Consider the following 20,570-nt stretch of genomic DNA (forward strand, 5'->3'; position numbering starts at 1 on the left):
AATGTTAATACCCCACAATGCTGCCCAAGGCAGAGGAGTAATGTTAATACCCCGAAATGCTACCCAAGGCAGAGGAGTAATGTTAATACCCCACAATGCTGCCCAAGGCAGAGGAGTAATGTTAATACCCCGAAATGCTACCCAAGGCAGAGGAGTAATGTTAATACCCCACAATGCTGCCCAAGGCAGAGGAGTAATGTTAATATCCCGAAATGCTGCCCAAGGCAGAGGAGTAATGTTAATACCCCGAAATGCTACCCAAGGCAGAGGAGTAATGTTAATACCCCGAAATGCTGCCCAAGGCAGAGGAGTAATGTTAATATCCCGAAATGCTACCCAAGGCAGAGGAGTAATGTTAATACCCCACAATGCTGCCCAAGGCAGAGGAGTAATGTTAATATCCCGAAATGCTGCCCAAAGCAGAGGAGTAATGTTAATACCCCACACTACTGCCCTAAGCAGAGGAGTAATGTTAATACCCGCAATGCTGCCCAAAGCAGAGGAGTAATGTTAATACCCGCAATGCTGCCCAGAGCAGAGGAGTAATGTTAATACCCGCAATGCTGCCCAGAGCAGAGGAGTAATGTTAATACCCCGCAATGCTGCCCAGAGCAGAGGAGTAATGTTAATACCCCGCAATGCTGCCCAGAGCAGAGGAGTAATGTTAATACCCCGCAATGCTGCCCAGAGCAGAGGAGTAATGTTCAATACCCCGCAATGCTACCCAGAGCAGAGGAGTATTATCTGAGAAAACATTAGGATGAAGCTACGCCCATGGCCCAGACTGCAGCATGCAAGAGTTCAGTTTAGCTCTTGCTCTTGGCCAGTCTTCACTTTCTCTCAAGTGTTTGTAGCATCGCCCCCTTCACTGCACTTGTCTGGGGCCTCATTTCTGGTAGTGCCAGTCAGCGGTGGGTGTTCCATACCACCGGCTGTGCTTTGCAAAGCTTCCCCTCGCCCGAGCCTATATGGAATTTGCATGTTTACATGCCAGATTTGTTTCTGAGCTTCATTTTAAGCTCACAACATCAGCCCAGTGAATACTAAAGGGTGTAGGATACTTAGGAACTGGATTTTCTTTCCTTACTTGACTACACAGACTAAAGCTACCAGAGCTCTGTAAGTGATGGTCAGCTCACGGCAATGAGCAGGACATTCATTCAGCTCCAAATACACTCGTGTGCCTTGTGAATTCCCCCGGTGACCATTTACTTTGTTTCTGCTCAAGGTCAGCAACTGTAACCTCTACCGGCTTGGAAAAAAGAAGGGTCTGCCCAGCCGCATGGTGGTGTCGATATTCGACCCCCCGGTGAACTGGCTTCCTCCTGGTTACGTGGTAAATCAAGACAAAAACACAGATAAATGGGACAAAGATGAAATGGTAAGTTTTGGGTAACCGAACGGCTTGATTCGGGGGGACTTGTCCCACTCTTTTTCTCGTTCGTTTGTTTTCCGTGGTCTGTTTCTAAAGCAGAACAAGTCTGTGAAGTCTTGTGCTAGTTCCTGGAAATAGGCCTTTCTGCAGAATCTAGGGAGTGTGCTGTTGTTGGGGCAAGACTTGCAGGGAGAGAGTCATATTGATACCATGACTCAGGAAGAGCCCCAAAGCATGTGACTGCTAGTTCTGGGACTCGAGATTCTCTCGGAACTGTGTGTCTATCCGCTCGCGGCCCCCAACACTAACGACACCGCACTGCCGGAAAGGTCACGGCATTCTTCTGTGCCTCCCCGGGCAAGCTGGCGCGGCGGCGGCGGCGACTTTCCTGACAGCCCGAGTTTTCTGGAAATAGCTTCAGCCTTGCCACGATTTCGCAAGGCTCCAGATGTTGATGTTCGCCTTGTCTGGAAGGCCAGCAGAGGGCACCTCCGTGGGCAGCTGAGATGGGAGCAGACGCAGTCGTTCCGGTCGACTGGCTGGGAAAAGCAGCGCCTCTTCCCCAGCAAAAGGCCTCTCTTCAGCACTCTTCTTCCTTTGACAGTTATCTTGGGTTAACGACTCATTGTTTCTCGTCTCCTCTAGACTAACTGAACATTTCTTTCATGGGCTCTATTTGTCATATATATGTCGTGACCTTTTGATGAGAAAATTAAAAAACTTCTTGAGATACAGCACAAAGTCTTTCTTCTTCCCTTCCTTCCCTCTTTTTTCTTCCCCCCTTCCTTCCTACTTTCCTCCCTATCTCCCTCCTTTCCTCCCTTTCTCTCTCTCTCCTCCTTTCTTTCTTCCTTTGTCTCACTCTTTTTCTTAGAAATGGAGACAGAGAGAGAAAGAAGCCACAACACAAAGCTTCCTTCACTGCGGCAGGGTCGTCACGTGGCCAGGCAGCACTGTTTCACTCGCCCCAGAGTTGTGTCTTTTCTTCACCTCTCAGGTGTCCTGGCATTTTGGTTCCTGGAACATTAGATGTACCGATTGGACTCCCACCTAGGGGCTGCACTGGGTGTAGTCACCCCCACCCCCGGTGATGCTGGGGACTTGGGGACCTTTCCTGCTCCTGCCGGTCAGTCCTGCCCCTCAGATAACAGACAAGCGCTCCAGCAGAAACTGTGAAACGTGGGAGGGGACGCCGACCTAGCAAGTCGACTTGAGCTGGGAGAGAAAAGAGCTTCACGCCGGTGTGTGTGCGAAAGGCCTGGCGGTGCCCTTGGGGGCCTTGCTGTGAGCCGGCCCCTCCCGCTTTGCAGATGAGGAAACTGAAGCCCCGGGGCTTTCGGGACTCGGTCCGGGATCACGCCACGCACTTGCCAGCAAACCCGGTCCCCAGTGGGCATGCTTTGCTGTGCAGCCCTTTGTGTTTTTCTGAAGATAAATCCCCCCCTTTCAGTTCTGAAAAATCAATCTGCCTTTTTATTGCAAATTTGGATTTTTGTTTCTGTTTGGGTTTTTAACAGGAGATAGTTTCTAGAGGCCTGCTGTTGTTAGTTTCCTTTGTTGCTCTCCCTTACTTTTGAAAAAGTCGCAAATGTTCTTAAGTCTGCACGCGCGCACACACACACACACACACACACACACTCACTCACACACGCGCACACACTCACACACACGCGCACACACACACACACACACACACACACTCACTCACACACGCGCACACACTCACACACACGCGCACACACACACACACACACACACTCACTCACACACGCACACACACGCACACACACACACACACTCACACACACACTCACTCCCACACACTCAAACACACACACTCACACACACACTCACACACACAAACACATGCACACACACACTCACACACACGCACACACACACACATGCACACTCACACACACAAACACATGCACACACACACACTCACACACACACTAGGGTCGCTGTGTTTCTTGACTCGCTTCTCCCTTCCCGAGCAGTCTGGCTTCAAACACGCACACTCAGAGAGCTTGCCGCCCAGTGCGGAGGGCCGTCCGGGCCCGGCCAGGGCAGCCTTCCCCTTCCTCCCGCCCTCTCCCCAGAGGGGTCCTGTTCTCCCGGGTCTGTAGCACCCGGGCCGCCACCTGGCCTGGCACTGCAAAACGCCGAGCGATAGCAAGGCTGTCATTCACAAATAAGCTCTCACCAGAGAAGTAGGAATTAGCAAGATCTTCTGACAGAAACCGGATCGTTGGGTCCCGTGTTAGGCCTGGCTTCTCTCCTGTTTCTGTCAGTCATGCTGGGATCTGTCACCCCGACTACGTAACTCGGTGAGGGGAGGCAGGGTTTCCGGAGCTTGCGGCTCGGCTTAGCAATCCCCTTGTGTAGCGACACAGGATGCAGACAGAGCAGCCGCTGCACTCCGACTGGCTGTGGAGTCGCCACAGGAGAGTCCGGCCACGCGGCTCCACGAGTGCTGTCGGTGTTAGCGAGCTGTGCTGTCGGTGTTAGCGAGCTGTGCTGTCAGTGTTAGTGAGCGGTGCTGTCAGTGTTAGCGAGCGGTACTGTCAGTGTTAGCGAGCTGTCGGTGTTAGCGAGCTGTGCTGTCGGTGTTAGCGAGCTGTGCTGTCAGTGTTAGTGAGCGGTGCTGTCGGTGTTAGCGAGCTGTCGGTGTTAGCGAGCGGTACTGTCGGTGTTAGCGAGCTGTCGGTGTTAGTGAGCGGTGCTGTCGGTGTTAGCGAGCTGTCGGTGTTAGTGAGCGGTGCTGTCGGTGTTAGCGAGCTGTCGGTGTTAGTGAGCGGTACTGTCGGTGTTAGCGAGCTGTCGGTGTTAGTGAGCTGTGCTGTCGGTGTTAGCGAGCGGTACTGTCGCTGTTAGCGAGCTGTCGGTGTTAGCGAGTGGTGCTGTCGGTGTTGGCGAGCTGTCAGTGTTGGCGAGCTGTACTGTCGGTGTTAGCGAGCTGTCAGTGGTAGCGAGCGGTGCTGTCGGTGTTAGCGAGCTGTGCTGTCAGTGTTAGTGAGCGGTGCTGTCGGTGTTAGCGAGCTGTCGGTGTTAGTGAGCGGTACTGTCGGTGTTAGCGAGCTGTCGGTGTTAGTGAGCGGTGCTGTCGGTGTTAGCGAGCTGTCGGTGTTAGCGAGCTGTCGGTGTTAGTGAGCGGTGCTGTCGGTGTTAGCGAGCTGTCGGTGTTAGTGAGCGGTACTGTCGGTGTTAGCGAGCTGTCGGTGTTAGTGAGCTGTGCTGTCGGTGTTAGCGAGCGGTACTGTCGCTGTTAGCGAGCTGTCGGTGTTAGCGAGTGGTGCTGTCGGTGTTGGCGAGCTGTCAGTGTTGGCGAGCTGTACTGTCGGTGTTAGCGAGCTGTCAGTGGTAGCGAGCGGTGCTGTCGGTGTTAGCGAGCTGTCGGTGTTGGCGAGCTGTACTGTCGGTGTTAGCGAGCTGTCGGTGTTAGCGAGCTGTCGGTGTTAGCGAGCTGTCGGTGTTAGCGAGCGGTGCTGTCGGTGTTAGTGAGCGGTGCTGTCGGTGTTAGCGAGCTGTCGGTGTTAGTGAGCTGTCGGTGTTAGTGAGCGGTGCTGTCGGTGTTAGCGAGCTGTCAGTGTTAGCGAGCGGTGCTGTCGGTGTTGGCGATCTGTCGGTGTTGGTGAGCTGTGGGTGTTAGTGAGCTGTCGGTGTTGGCGAGCTGTCGGTGTTGGCGAGCTGTCGGTGTTGGTGAGCTGTGGGTGTTAGTGAGCTGTCGGTGTTAGCGAGCTGTCGGTGTTGGCGAGCTGTCGGTGTTGGTGAGCTGTGGGTGTTAGTGAGCTGTCGGTGTTGGCGAGCTGTCGGTGTTGGCGAGCTGTCGGTGTTGGTGAGCTGTGGGTGTTAGTGAGCTGTCTGTTGGTGTTGGCGAGCTGTCGGTGTTGGCGAGCTGTCGGTGTTGGTGAGCTGTGGGTGTTAGTGAGCTGTCGGTGTTAGCGAGCTGTCGGTGTTGGCGAGCTGTCGGTGTTGGTGAGCTGTGGGTGTCAGTGAGCTGTCGGTGTTAGCGAGCGGCTTCCCCGTGCGCTCCTCGGTGCGCTCCTGGGCGCAGACGGTCCTTTCCTTCCAGCCGGGGCAGCCGTGGAGCCCCTGGGCCCCTGGTCATGGCTCCTTGGTGGCGGTTCTGCCGTGCGGGAAGCCTCAGACCCCAGAAAGGGCATTTACAGCCCCGAGGAGGAGCACTCACTCAGAGCACGGCTCCTCCGCTGGTTTTATGTTAATTGGAAACAAACGGCTGTGCCTTTTAACACCGCCTTTCAGTATTTGTGGTCGGCATGTGAAAGTCCCCCTAACCCCGGCCCTCATGGCATCTCCCGCCCCCAGACGAAGGACGGCCTCCTCGCCAACGGCCAGCTGGCCTTGGACCTGGCGGACGCGGATGCGGATGCGGCACTGTGGCCGGCCCCCCGGGAGGAGCCCGACGACGAGGACGAACTGCTGGAGTACGACCAGGAGCACATCCGCTTCATCGACAGCATGCTCATGGGCTCGGGGGCCTTCGTGCGCAAGATCTCGCTGGCCCCGCTGGCGCCCGGGGACCCCGCGTACCAGTGGCGGGCACCCCGGAGGTCGCCGGCCGAGCCGGAGGACTTGGACTACAGCTCCTGGGACGCCATGTGCTACCTGGACCCCAGCAAGGCGGCCGAGGACGATGACTTCGTGGTGGGCTTCTGGAACCCGGCGGAGGAGGGCGGCGGGGTGGACGCGGGCCGGCCCAGCATCTCCTACGACCTGCACACGGAGCAGTGCATCGCCGACAAGAGCATCGCCGACTGTGTGGAGGCCCTGCTGGGCTGCTACCTGACCAGCTGTGGCGAGCGCGCCGCCCAGCTCTTCCTCTGCTCGCTGGGCCTCAAGGTGCTGCCCGCCGGCCCCAGCCCCGCCGCCCCCCGGGACCTGCAGTACGGCCGCCTCCAGATCCCGCCCCGCTGCATGTTCGACCACCCGGACGCCGAACGGACCCTCAGCCACCTCATCTCGGGCTTCGAGAACTTCGAGAGGAAGATCCGCTACAGGTTCCAGAACAAGGCCTACCTGCTCCAGGCCTTCACACACGCCTCCTATCACTACAACACCATCACGGGTGAGGCCTGGAGCCGGGCCAGGAGACGGGGCTGGGGGGGCAGGGGGAGGGCACTAGGGTACAGGAGGCAGAGGGCAGGGGGCGGGGGTGCCAGGGAGCAGGGGGAGGGGACTGGGGTACAGAGGGCAGGGGTCTGGGGGGCTGAGATAGTTTGGGGGCAGGGGCAGGGGGGCATGGAGGGCAGATGCAGGTTTCCAGGAAGAAAAGCCTTCCTTCTCACATCACCAGCCTGGCAGCCACTTAAAATTTATTTGTTTTTAAGCTTTATTTATACATTTTAATTTTAGTTATTTATTCACTGACTAGATAGAGACAGAGGAATTGAGAGGGGAGGGAGAGAGACAGAGAGACGCCTGCAGCCCTGCTTCACCACTCGTGAAGCTCTCCCCCTGCAGGTGGGGACCAGAGGCTCGAACCCGGGTCCTTGTGCACGGTAACTCGGTGCCCGCCACCCAGCCCCACCTGGCTCTCCACCCCGGGTTACAGACCAGGGATGCGCCGGGGTCTCTGACGGCTTCCGGGAGCCGAGTCAGCCGTGGGGCTCTGCGGGGCTGACCCCCCGCCCCCGGGCCCCCAGATTGTTACCAGCGCCTGGAGTTCCTGGGTGACGCCATCCTGGACTACCTCATCACCAAGCACCTGTACGAGGACCCTCGCCAGCACTCCCCGGGCGTCCTGACCGACCTGCGCTCCGCTCTGGTCAACAACACCATCTTCGCGTCGCTGGCGGTAAAGCACGACTACCACAAGTACTTCAAGGCCGTGTCGCCCGAGCTCTTCCACGTCATTGACGACTTCGTGCAGTTCCAGCTGGAGAAGAACGAGATGCAGGGCATGGACTCGGAGGTGGGTGCCCTGCCGGGACCCCGGGGCTCTGCACGGGGGCCTGTTTTTCCCAGCTCACACCCACCCAGAGTCATTTGCCATTTGCTCCCACCACGGTCCGCTCGGAAAAGGGAGATTCTCCTTGGGAACCCAAGGCCCTATGCTTTTATCGTTTTATTTCATCACATATATATTTTTATTCATTTATTTTGGATAGAGACTGAGTGCAGTGGAGAACAGGTGGAGGAGATAGAGAGGAGAGAGACAGTGAGAGACACCGGCAGCCCTGCAAAGGTCCCCCGGGGCTTGAACCTGGGTCTCTGCACTGTGATATGTACGCTCAACCTGGTATGCCCCCACTCTGGCCCATCTTTTATTTATTTTAATGAGAGAGGTACGGAGAGGGGCACAAAGAGACACACCAGCTCAGCTCTGGCTGCTGGTGGTGCTAGGGATCGAAACTGGGTGCTTGGAGTCTCAGGCAGGAGAGTCTGTTGCAGAAGCCTGTGCTGTCTGTGTCTAACCGCGGAGCCCGAGAGAGCCAGGCTCAGCCAAAGGCTCCCCGTGACAGGGCTGATGTGAGCGCGGACGTGGAGATTTCTGATCTGAAAGGCTTCTGCCCCGCTGTGAAGGCGTCTTGGCGGGCGGGCTCCCTCCTGCACCCTCGGGCACCCACAGAGGACCCCGAGCCGTGTCCTCCCCAGTCCTGGCTGCCTTGCGAGATGTCTCGTTCCGGTGCCCCTTGCCTGCTGTGGTCGTGTCCGGCTGTTCCTGCAGGCGCAGGCGCGCGGCAGCGGGCAGGATGGGCGCAGGCCGGCACACGGCAGGACAGTCGTCATTCTGTCCAGCCTCAGTCTCTTCTTTAACTTCATTTTATCTGATAGAACAGATAGTGTTGGATAGTGTGCCAGCTCCCCCTGGCTTCTGCTTAACCATATGCCTCTATAGGGATAGATTGAATCCCATTCTAAGCTGCGGTCTATTTACATAAATCACTTTTACATTTACATAAAGCACCACCCTCCCTCCAGGGCATTGGTGGTTTAGTGGTAGAATTCTCACCTGCTCCGCCCCCTCTCCTTGTCACACCCTGATCCTCTCCTTGCCACACCCTGATCTTCCACCAGTCACTTTTCACTCCACCCTCTCTATATCACATCCTGTTTCCACCCTACTTGGAGAGTATAAATACAGCTGCTCTTCTGATTAAAGACACTTGGAAATTGCTTTCCGGCTCCGAGAGTTCCAGAGTGTATCTCCTGCGAAGTTAGCTCGGCACGAGTTCCTGATCCCTCTCCCACGCAGCAGCCTAGATCGGCTCCAGTTGAGTTCTCTCCAAGCCAGAGAGCACTTGCTCGGGAAGAAGCCCCCTCAGGCTATCCCGGCAAGATAGAAATTGAGAGGAAGGAGAGAGACACCTGCATCCCTGCTTCACTGCTCATCCAGCTTCTTCCTCGCAGCGGGAGTGGGGGCTTGAACCCAGGGCCTTTTGTGCGCGGTCGTGTGTGTGCTCGAGCAGGTGCCCTACAGCCTGGCTGTTGTCTCTTTTCTCTGCTCACACGTCCCCGCTGTCCATGTCACAGCTCCGGAGGTCGGAGGAAGACGAAGAGAAGGAGGAGGATATCGAGGTCCCCAAGGCCATGGGGGACATCTTCGAGTCGCTGGCGGGGGCCATCTACATGGACAGCGGGATGTCACTGGAGGTTGTTTGGCAGGTGTACTACCCCATGATGTGGCCCCTCATAGGTGGGTACTGGGGGGCTTCTTCACCGGAAGCGGGGGCATGGGGCCAGGGGGCTCCAGGAGTGTCAGTTCTGCCTGTCTTCTCCCTCCCACACAGAAAAGTTCTCCGCCAACGTGCCCCGCTCTCCCGTGCGGGAGCTGCTGGAGATGGAGCCAGAGACCGCCAAGTTCAGGTAGTGCCGGGTGTGGGCACACGAGGCCCCGGGGGCAGCGTGGGCGGGGGCACGGCCCCTCCGCTGGGGGCACCTCTGGCAGGGACCCTGGCCCCAGCCCCAGAGTCACTGGCCCAAAGTCACAGTAAATACTGCCACTCTCAGGGAAGTGAAGACAGTGCTGCGGAAGTGAATAAAAATGGGCAGAAAATATATAAAAATACTGGGTGGGGGCTGACAGCATCATGGTTCTGCAAAGAGACCCTCGTGCCTGAGGCTTCAAAGTCCCAGGTTCAGTCCCTGCACCACCATAAGCCGGAGCTGAGCAGTGCTCTGGTAAAAAAAAACAATAAATAAATATGTGTAAATATATAAAAATAGACAGGCAGGCAGACAGGGAGGAAGGGAGGCAGGGAGGGAGGTGGGTGGTGGCACAGATGGTTGAACACACCTGTTGCAGTGCACAAGGGCCAGGGTTCTATCCCAGAGCCCCCACCTGCAGGGGGGAAGCTCTGAGAGCGGTGAAGCAAGTCTACAGGTGCCTCTGTCCCCGCTTCCCCCGGCTTTCTGGCTGTCTGTATCCAGTAAATGAGAATGAGCAAAGAGAGAGAGAGGCCTCGAGTGAGCCCTCGTCAGCGACCTGGGGAGACGTAGTCCCTGCTGCAGGGCCGGGACCCATGCGGAATCGTAGGGCCGGCCCGGCCGCCCGCTAACGCCCGCTGTCTGGCCCTCTTCCAGCCCGGCCGAGAGGACCTACGACGGCAAGGTCAGGGTCACGGTGGAGGTCGTGGGCAAGGGCAAGTTCAAGGGCGTCGGCCGCAGCTACAGGATCGCCAAGTCTGCCGCCGCCAGGCGCGCCCTGCGGAGCCTCAAAGCGAACCAACCTCAGGTGCCCGACAGCTGAAGCCCCTCGAGCAAACAAACAGATCAAGGTTGCTTTTCTTAAAAGAAAAAAAAGAAAGAGAAGAAAAGACAGAATGGTGAGGGGAGGATCGAGCCAGTGGAAGGTGACCTTCCGGAAGCAGAGCCGGAGCCACCCGGAGGATCCACCCGGTCGCAAGCTCGGCCCGCGGAGAGAACGGCCAGGACGCGGCCTAGTTCTGGGCCTCTCATGCAGACAGTCTTGTCCCCTTTCTCCCCGGGCGCCGCCAGCCCGGCCCCGGTCGCGCGGCCCTGGGCTCCCGGGGGGACGTCGTCAGCTTGGCTTATGGCTCGTGTTTGCAGGCCAAGGGCGTCCCCCGGCCCCCGCCCGTGTCCCCGAGCACCCTCCGTGTGGTCCGGCCGGATGGGGTCTCTCCGCCTCAGCGCCTCAGCGCCTCAGCCGCGGCAGAGAGCGTCTGTCGCCTTGCCTGGAGAGCCCTGAGCTGACGGCCCGGCCCCTTGATTTCTGCCGTGACAGAAGCAGGCCCGCTCCTGGCCCGCGGGCCCAGGGTCTCCCTCGGGTGGCCGAACACCCGCTGCGGGAGGAGTTGGCCGCCGACCCTCCCTCCGCCCGCTGAGGTGAACCTGAGACGTGTCAGACCCGAGCTGCGCTGCGCTTTCAGAGCCGAGTGGTTAGCGCTTCAGGGGACACACGGAGGACCTCCCTGCCCTCCGTCTCCTCCCCTCGCCGCCCAGCCCCCACCCGTCTCTCCCCTCGAGGCTCGCGTCCTGCGAGACAGACAGACAGACAGACGGCCGGCCGGCCGGCCGATGCAGCTCACCGGTTCGGACCCCAGCTCGCGTCCCCGCGGGCGAGCAGACGGAGCGAGGGCACCTGGGCGCCTCCGCCGATTACCTCACTTCCTTCCTTCTGCATGCGTCCAGCCCTCCGTCCGTTGGTGCTACGTTCACGGGCGATGCTTGAAACCGGCCTCCTCCTCCTCCTCCTCCTCCTCCTCCTCCTCCTCTTCCTTTTTGCACGGTAACTACGATACCTCTCACAGTCCTCGCCCGAGCTGCGGGAGCTGCGGGTCTGTCGGAGGCGCCCGCCTGCTCCTGCTCGTCCGCCCTGCTCGGGGGCCGCAGCGAGGACTTCTTGCTTGTTCTGCCCCCGCCCCCCAGCCCTCAGGGCCGCGGCCCCTCTCTGAAGGCAGCCCGGGGTGGCGGTGTCAGCCCTCCCGGCATCCCCTGTTGTCCCAGTCACACACTTCAGTTGGGGTCTCCGTGCCGGAACGAGCTTCCTGGCCAGTCACAGGAAGCAGAGGCGGACACAGACGAATACCTCAAGGCGTTCCGGGCAAGCACTTCTCCAGAGCAGTGAGGGCGACCGCTGCGACGACACCACAGCCGCCACGATCCCCGACTCCCGGGTGCCATACGCCCTCGTCCCTGCCCTCGTCCCTGCCGGCACCCATAGGAGAGGCGTCACCCAGCGGACGCCTCAGTGAGCAGTGAGAGAGCGGCGACTTCAGAGGGACTGTGGTGAGGTCACAGGCCCCCGGGTGTCATCCACAGCAGTCCCCTCGTGGGGTGGGAACCGAAGCTCACACTCTGATTCTGGCGACCGGGTTTGAGAGGCGGCTCTGCAGCCCCTGCCACCCGGGGTGTCTGTCACGCAGCAGCTCGGCCGGCGGGAGGCGGGTGTCCCGCACCTGTCCCCGGGGCTGGCGACTCCCCGGTGGGGACGGTGCGGCGGCCCGTGCTGGCGGTCTGGAGCTGCCATCAGTGATGCTTCTCGGCGCGGACGGGCACGCGCTTGGCACCCCGCTTCAAGGAGGGAGTGCCGGGGGGGACGCACGCGGTCGTGACGGCCCAGATTCTAGAGAGTTCTGTCGCCTGTGACGTGTCACGTGAACTCGCTCAACTTTAAGTAGGTCACATATGTGTGTGCGTGGATTTTTTTTTTTTTTTCGGTCCGTGACATGTTTGCTGTGTGTGAAAGGATGAGAGAGATGCGTCCACTGAACTCTTAATTATGTCCTCAGAGCGTCGGTCGCAGCTTTTTATTTCTCCCGTGTCTCTGACATCCCTTGAAGTGATGAAGTTGTAGGGTAGCCCTCCTGCGTTCTCTCCTAAAAGACTGAATTTTTACTCGCTCGAGAGTAGCTTCGCCTCAGAGGTTCAGTTCACCCTGCCGCCGGGGCGGGGGCCGAGGCCACTCTGGGTTCTGGCCCCCCACCCCACCCCCGTCGTCAGGTGACAGGAACCACGGGACCCCAGCCCGCCCTCCGCCCACGGCTCAGCTTAAGGCTCCGCTGCCGTGAAACGTTCCATGTTTGCCGATAGGACAAGTAAGCCTCTCACGGAAGGTCGGCCCGTGTTTCCTCTCAGCTGCGTCAGGAATCAGGTCGGGGTCTGTCCCCCGTTCTCTCTGACACCCGAAGACTAGAGCCCCACGTCACGTCGTCACCCATGTGGTCGTTTTAAACTGCATTTTAAAATAGGTATATTTTTTCAACCACTGATCGCTTTTCAGGAATTTAATTATTTCCAGATAAATTTCTTTATTTTATATTGTACATGAAAAAGTTTTTAAGCGATGTTTAAGATCAAGAACACCCAACTGATTTTACCACAGCCTTTAGAGACGCCAGTAGCGACACAGAGGCCGCCCCGGGACCAGTGCATTTTCCCCCCTCCGTGAACAAGGAGCTTTCGAAGCAGAACTTGTAAATAGATTTTAATCATTGGTATTTTCCCCCCAGTCCGTCCCGGTCTGGGCGTCCACCACGACAGTTTGAACCTGTATAGACGCACGCAGATCCCTCTCCAGGAGGAGGACAGGAGCACGGCCGGGGGACTTGCTGCTGTAAATAGTCGAGGGGAGAGGCGGGCCCGCTCGCCCGCTACGGTGCCCGGACCTCAGATCACTGTCATCTCTGTCTTTTATCTTATTTTACTTTTTAATGATTGTAGCTGAGTAGATCGCCAATAAAGTCATGTCTGCTGGCTTCTTGTCCTCCTGTCTTCTCTCACTGGCTTCAGTCCGCCCCAGCCCGGCAGGCTGCTCTCGGCCCAGTCCCTGCGTGACCTCGCTCATGCTGTGAGTGGCTGTCACATCGCCATGCCTTTTTTTCTTGAATGATTTTTTTAATTGTTTATTTTATTGACTAGAGACAGAAATTGAGAGGGGAGGGGGAGGCAGAGAGAGACAGAGACACCTGCAGCCCTGCTTCACCACTCGTGAAGCTTTCCCCCTGTAGGTGGGGACCGGGGACTTGAACCCGGGGTCCTTACGTGCCGTAATGTGTACACTTAACCAGGTGTGCCTCCGTCTGCCCCCCCCCACCTCACCCCCTTTTTTATTTTTTATTTTCAAGATCTAAATTACCCCTGTGTGCTTTTAAGTTCCAGCCATGAATAGCCGGCTGGTTCCTGAGTTATTGACGACACACTCCTGAGTGGGTGGCTGTGGTCATTCCCGCGGCAGTGGGCGGGGTGTCCAGCATCCGGAGAAAGTGCCTCTGGATGACCAGCGGAGGACGAGGAGGAGAGGAGAGGAGAGGAGAGGAGAGGAGAGGAGAGGAGAGGAGAGGAGAGGAGAGGCCCGAGCCCGGAATGAGATGGTGAGACCTCAGTGTCTAAGACTGAGACAAAACTGAAGTTCTTACTTACTACAAACTTAAACGTGGAGCCAGGCGGTGGTGCAGCCAGTCGAGCGCATACATTACAATGCGTAAAGACCTGGGTTCGAGCCCCTGGCCCCCCAGCTACAGGGGGAAAGCTTCACAGGCATTTAAGCAGGTCTGCAGCAGTCTGTCTCTTGCTCTCCTTATTTGCTCCTCTCTCAATTTCTCTCTGTCCTGTCAAAATAAATAGGGGGAAGAGGAAGCAAGAAAAAGGGCCATTGGGGTGGTGGACTCGTGGTGCAGGCACGGAGCCCCAGCAATAACCCTGGTGGCAATAAAAGCAACAGAGGAGGAGGGAGAGAGAGCGGGAGCAGCCCGGGGACCTGGACACGTGCCAGAGACCACAGCAGAAGTCAGGGCTGGCTAGGAGCCCCTCACTCGGGACTCGGCCCTCCGTCCCTCCACCGCCCTCTGACCCTGTGGGGGGAGGTGGGGGCAGGGATGTGACCTCGTTCTAGATGCTGAGGGGAGAGCCAGGGGTGACTCAACAGCAGAGGCAGCGTCTGCGGCCGTGCGCTCTCTCTGTCTGTAACCCTAGCCGCCCCCTTTTCCCTTGAAGGCGGGAAGAAGATTCGCGGCTGCCCTCATCACAGAGCCCAGGGTCAGACCCTGTCATTACTGGCCGCCCAAGCTCAGCGGCTGCAGACACCAGGGCCAGGCTCGCTGACCACAAGCCGGGGATCCAGGGGGAGCCGGGGGACCCCGTTCTTAACCATTTCTCTGCCCGGCACAGCAGGGAGCGCTGGCTTTGACCTTCCTGCTCCCCTGCCAGTCTTGACACTGTCGTGGAGAGAGAGCTGCCCTCACTGTCCTGTGTCCGGCCCCTCGAGGGTGCCAGCAGGGCTGGGCTGTGAGTCACCCTCTTGCCCCGAAGGGTGACACAGCGGCTTTGGGGGGGGTGAGTGTGTGTGCAGAAGCCCAGCGCCGGGCCAGCGAGATGGTTCACCAGAGGCAAGTCGCTGCTTTGCGGTCAGTGAGACCCAGACTCGAGCCCCTAACACCCATCACATAGCAGGAAGCTTCCATGCCGTGATATCTTCCCCTCTTCCTCTTACAAAAATAGAAATAGAGGGGGTCTGGCAGTAGCGCAGCGGGTTAAGCGCACGTGGCGCAAAGCACAAGGACCGGCCCTGGTTCGAGCCCCCCGGCTCCCCACCTGCAGGGGAGTCGCTTCACAGGCGGTGAAGCAGGTCTGCAGGTGTCTGTCTTTCTCTCCCTCTCTGTCTTCCCCTCCTCTCTCCATTTCTCTCTGTCCTAACCAACAACAACAACATCAATAACAACAACAATAATAACTATAACAACAATAAAACAAAGGCAACAAAAAGGAAATAAATATTTTTTAAATCTTAATAAAAATAATTAAAGTTTATTTTTTGTTTGTTTTGCCTCCATGGTTATCACTGGGGTTTTAGGCGGACCAGGTCTGCAGTCTGGGTTCAAGCCCTGTCTCCACGTGAGGAGCGCCACGGCACCAGGGCAAGCTCTAGGAATGGTGCCTCTCCCTCTCTGGAGTAAAACAAAACAAAAGTGAAGACCTTAGCCTAGAAGTTTCAAAGCCAGGACATCTCAAAACAGAAAAAATTGAAATGGCTGTTTCGGGCTCTGCTGCTTGTTTTTATTCAGAGCTCCAGCCTCATGCCTGTGTGACTTCACTGCCTCTCAGCCAGTGTGTGTGTGTGTGTGTGTGTGTGTGTGTGTGTGTGTGTGTGTGTGTGTGTGTGTGTGTGTGTGTGTGTGTGTGTCTACTTCATTTTAATAAGAGATACAGAGAGGGAGGGTGGTAGAGCAGAGCTCTGCTCAGCTCTGGTCATGGTGGTGCTGGGGCTTGAACCTGGGCCCTCAGAGCCTCGGGCAGGAGTCTTTTTGCAGAACCATTGTGCTATCACTTCTTCCTCTTCCTCCTCCTCTTCTTCTTATTTTATTTTCCCCAGCGCACTGCTCAGCTCTGGTCATGGTGGTGCTGGGGCTTGAACCTGGGCCTTCAGAGCCTCGGGCAGGGAAGCCTGTCTGCAGAACCACCCAGGCTGGAAGTATTCTTGAGTTAGTTGAGTCAATCTCCAGACACTGGGGTTGCCTGAATGGGTTTTGGCTCTGTGGCATCTCCTCCCATTCCCAGGGCTCCCTTTGTGACCCCCACTTGGCCTGCAGTCCTTTCACCGTCAAACCAGAGCCCAAGTAGCTTCCAGAGACATTGCCGGTGGAAAGGGAAGGGCCCGGGCTAAGCGGCCAAGCAGGCGTCTCTGCGGGCCGTCTCGAGCCCCAGTGTGCCATGGGCATGGGGTCACCCTAAGGGCATCCTTCCCAGGCCACCCCTGACCCAGGGCTGCTGGACGTCTGAGCCCCTGGGAGACGCTGCCCAGGGAGCCGGCTGGCCCAGCCTCCTGTGTGCAGATGTCCGAGAGTCGCCCTCGTTCCCGGTGGGGAGTACGGCCCGAGTCCTGGCCACGGCCCCTGAGGACACCGTGCTGTGTCCCTGGGCTCTCCTTGTCCAGGTGCTGGCCCTGGCGAGAGCTGGCTACCATCTTGGAAGGGCTTTCTGCCCCCCAAGGGTGGCAGTCCCCCCATGTCAGGTCGTCCCCAGGAGCCCCAGCCCCTCCTGACCTCACTTTGGGGACAGGTGACCTGCAGGCTCAGAGTGGACAAGAGAGGAGAGAGGACATCCAGTGAGGGGAACTCCACCTTTTGCACCATTTACATGTCGGAGGGGCAGGGCAGCAGGACCCAGGCCCCCTCTTGGGCAGTGTCCTCATATGGGCAAAGCCGAGCATGATGACAGGGTGGGGTGGGTACTGGGACTGTCCCCAAGTGCCTGGTCCACACGGAAGTGAGGACCCTGTAGAGACTAGGACTTGTCAAGCGTAGACACTGTGATGCCTGCTGTGTGCGGCCCCGCTTCTCGCCTGCCAGGCAGCCTGCAGACCTGCTTTACCACCTGTGAAGCGACTCCCCTGCAGGTGGGGAGCCGGGGGCTCAAACCAGAATCCTAATTCTGGTCCTTGCGCTTTGTGCCACGTGCGCTTAACCCGACTCCCCTATTTCAAATTTTTTCTAGAGTCAGAAAGAACTAGAGAAGGGAGGATGGTAGGAGGGACAGAGACACCACAGCACTGCCTCATCCCTGGAGAAGCTTCCCCCGCAGGTGGGCATGGTGACGTCTACACTCTGCCTTGTGTCTAAAGCAGCTGTGGGCCGGCAGAGTGAGCTGCTCTGCTCTGTGCTGGCAGCTCCAGGCATGCGCATGGCAGGGCCACGGGTGTCCCACGTCACCCGGTCACAGCCACAGGCCTCTGGGTGCCTCTGCCGTGGCGACACCGCGGGTGGGCGGGTGGCCGCCTTTTGGGGAGTCTGAGCAGGAGGCTGGAGGCCCCCGGGCGGCTGGCTGTTTCTGCTTCTATTTCCGCATCTGGGAGCAGAGGGCTGAATCAGTGCTCCTGGAGGCGGGGAGACTCCCGGCTTGAGGTCGTGTTTATAAATAGAGGGTCTAGGCTTTCCAGAAGCAGAGCTCGCTCAGACCCAGTTTGTTGACAAAAGGGCGGGACTGTCATCTCCAATTTTGAGGCATCTGGAATTCCTGCCGCCCGGCACGCCCCCCCCCCCCAACCCTCTAGTCTGGGGCTTCAGGGGGACCTGGGAGCTCCCGCCCCTGCCCTGTGGTTCCTCGCAGGGAGGTCACCACACCCTCCTCCCTGGGGGCAGGAGGAAGGAAGGGGCTTGACCCCTGGCGGCACAGAGCCTGTCCTGCTCAACCACACACACCCAGTGCTGGAGCAGAGCTGCAGGCGTCTCTCTGTCTCTGTCTCTCTCCCTCTCTATCTATCTTCCCCTCTAATTCTCTCCTTTCAAATTAAAATAAGAAAAAAAAATTAAATAAAAGGAAAAACAGTAACTGAGAGTGATGAATTGACTGTGCAGGCACCGAGCCCTATCACTAACCCAAGTGGCAATAAAATCAGTCATTATCATCAGTCAATCAATCAATCAATCAAAGACTGACGATTCGGGGCTGACAGCTCTATGCAGCTTCCCCGTGGTTATTACAAGCAGGTCCTTGCGCTTAGCACTCTGCACTTGACGGGCGCACCACCACCCGGCTCCTGACTGTTGTCCGTACACCCAGTGGCTAAGGGGGCTGTGTGGCGTCCCTTCAGGCTCTGCGACTCTGACTTCCTGGTGTGAGAATGGACATGACACATGTACGTGTTCAGGACTTGGGGTTCCAACACTCCCTTCCTCGAGCGGAGCCTCTGCCCCTCTCAGGGTCCCGGGTCCCTCCAGGGCCGGGTGGGGTTCACCAGAACCAGTGTTCACTCAGAACCTCGGGAGAAGCTCACCTGTGCTCAGGGTGAGTAGGGGAAGCGGGGGCCCTGGCCTGCAGAAGGCTGATGGGGCAGGAAGAAGGGGAGGAGGGGCTCTTTCTTTTTGCAGCCTGGAGAGTGGGGGTGGGGGGGGTGGATGTCACTCACCTCTTCTGGGATGACTTTTTCATTCATTGATTGATACACAGGGAGAGGGAGGAAGGGAGAGGGAGAGAACACAGCCCCGGGCCTTCCTCTGTCGCCATGGCACCTTCCGTGTGGTACAGAGCCTGAACCTGGCTGCACACAGGCTCCTGACACAGTGAGCTAGTCTCTCTGTCTCTGGCCCCACACTGGCTCATTTTAATATCTTTGTTGAGCTTTCTTTCTTTTTAAATGTATTTATTTATTTATTATATCTTTATTGGGGGATTAATGGTTTACACTCAACAGTAAATACAATCGTTTGTACATGCAGAACATCTCCCAGTTGTTGGGGCTGTGTGGTGGTGCACCTGGTTGAGTACACATGCTGTAATACACGAAGACCCAGGCTTGAGGTCCCCACCTGCAGGGGGGAAGCTTTGTTGCAGGTGTCTCTCTGTCTCTCTCCCTCTCTGTTTCCCCCTTCCCACTCAATTTCTGGTTGTCTCTATCGAATAAATAAAGATAACCAAAAATCTAAAAAACAAGATTTAAAAAGTGTCTTCATTTATCACTGGATAGAGCTGTAGCATTGCGACTGTGCCATCCCGTGCCAGGGAAGGGCCTAAGTTACTCGACCTCCTCTGGCACCTGATCGAGATATTCCTAAAGCAAGCCCCATCCTCTAGGCCATTGATCTCAGCAGTGTGAGCGGCTGGCTCAGGGCCTGTAACCCTGTGCCTCCTCAAGAGTCCTCCGCTGCGGGCTGGGCTGCGTTCATGAGGTGTCTCGCCAGGTGCGCCGAGCTCGGGCTTTCCTCAGATGGAGCTCGTGTCGGGTGTGTGAAGCTTTAATGAAAATGTTCACTGTTGGGTGAAGTCTGCTGCAGTGTGAGGTGCCTTCAAAAGTAGAAAAGGGGAGGCTTGGTGGCCTCCCTCCCTACAAGAAAATGCTGGCATGATGGTCACAGCGTCGCCAAGCCAGGAAATGGGTTTCTCAAACATGCTTGCAAAAAAAAAAAAAAAAAAAAGAGGAAGGTTTAATAAACCAGAGAGCAACATTAATTCCCCAATAAAGGAATTAAAAAAGAAAAGAAAAAAAAACAGAGAGCACTGCTGTGGCTTCTGGTGCTGTAGGGGATTGAACCTGGGACCTTGGACCTGGGACCTCTCTGGTTTTATATATATATATAGTTATAGTTATATATAGTTATATATATATATATAGATTTATATATATAGTTGGAAAAGTCATGATGTATTTTTCTATGCTTTTAATGCAAAACTGTGGCATGACTTTGCCAACAACCCAACACATATGTAATAATAGAGTAATATATCTTATTTGTTCCACTACCCAATAGAGCACACATGTCATCACGCACAAGGTCCCAGGTTCAAGCCCTCAGTCCCCACCTGCACGCGGGGCTAGAGAGGTAACCTCACAAGTGGTGAGGCAGCGCTGCAGGTCTCTCTCTCTCTCCCTCCCCCTCTCTATTTCTCACTTTCTTTTTTTTTTAATTTTTTAAAAAATTTATTTTCCCTTTTGTTGCCCTTGTTGTTTTTCATTGTTGTAGTTATTATTGTTGTTACTGATGTCATCGTTGTTAGATAGGACAGAGAGAAATGGAGAGAGGAGGAGAGAAAGACAGACACCTGCAAACCTGCTTCACCGCCTGTGAAGCGACTCCCCTGCAGGTGGGGAGCCGGGGGCTCGAACCCGGATCCTTACGCCAGTCACTGCTCTTTGCGCCACGTGCGCTTAACCCACGGTGCTACCGCCCGACTCCCTATCTCTCACTTTCTATCCAAAATAAAAGAAAAGAAGAAGAACCTTTATGAGTGGTGAAGCAGGGCTACAGGTGTCTCTTTTTCTCTCTGTCTCCCCCTCCTCTCTAGATTTCTGTCTTCCCTGTCAAAGAATAAATAAATACCTGAAAATAAAACCAGAGGCAGGAGAGAGGAGAGAACGCCTTACAGTGTGATCTGAAGCACTTCTGTGTGGTGACAGGACTGGAACCCAGGACCTGTTGCTCACCTTGTGGAATCTTCCTTCTGCCAGGTGACAGGTGAGGGTGGCAGACCCTCCCTGTATCATTGAGAAGCCCCCCCCATTCAGTGTGGGAAGAGAGCAAGATGGGGGGGGGAGGCTAAAATATTTATATTGTGAAAAAGATAAAAACGACACAAACAGAATCAGCGGAGTGCTGCTTAGCTCTGGTTTACAGTGGTGCTGGGGATTGAACCTGGACCTCAGAGTCCCAGGCATGAAAATCTTTTACATAACCACTGTACTATTTTCCTGCAGGCCAGCCAGGGGATCTGAGGGGTTTCAGAGAGGAGGACCCTGGCGTATTCATTAGTGGCCAAAACCCCAACCGCCCAAGTGGGGTCA

General features: G+C 56.6%; 1 protein-coding gene across 4 annotated transcripts in view; it reads left to right on the forward strand.

Annotated features, from left to right (window-relative positions):
• DICER1 (dicer 1, ribonuclease III) overlaps positions 1 to 13,055 on the forward strand; it is a 72,235-nt gene extending 59,180 nt beyond the window's left edge. For all 4 annotated transcript variants that reach the window (XM_060181000.1, XM_060181002.1, XM_016190795.2 and 1 more), the window contains 6 exons: positions 1,229 to 1,381; positions 5,705 to 6,464; positions 7,042 to 7,310; positions 8,873 to 9,035; positions 9,130 to 9,205; positions 9,923 to 13,055. In XM_060181000.1, coding sequence (XP_060036983.1) covers positions 1,229 to 1,381; positions 5,705 to 6,464; positions 7,042 to 7,310; positions 8,873 to 9,035; positions 9,130 to 9,205; positions 9,923 to 10,088 — 1,587 coding nt within the window. In that variant the 3' untranslated portion in view covers positions 10,089 to 13,055. The remainder of the gene's footprint in view (positions 1 to 1,228; positions 1,382 to 5,704; positions 6,465 to 7,041; positions 7,311 to 8,872; positions 9,036 to 9,129; positions 9,206 to 9,922) is intronic.
• Positions 13,056 to 20,570: the final 7,515 nt, after the last annotated feature.

Source organism: Erinaceus europaeus, chromosome 22 (genome assembly GCF_950295315.1).
Source record: "Erinaceus europaeus chromosome 22, mEriEur2.1, whole genome shotgun sequence".
In the NCBI taxonomy this organism is placed as follows: Eukaryota; Metazoa; Chordata; class Mammalia; order Eulipotyphla; family Erinaceidae; genus Erinaceus; species Erinaceus europaeus.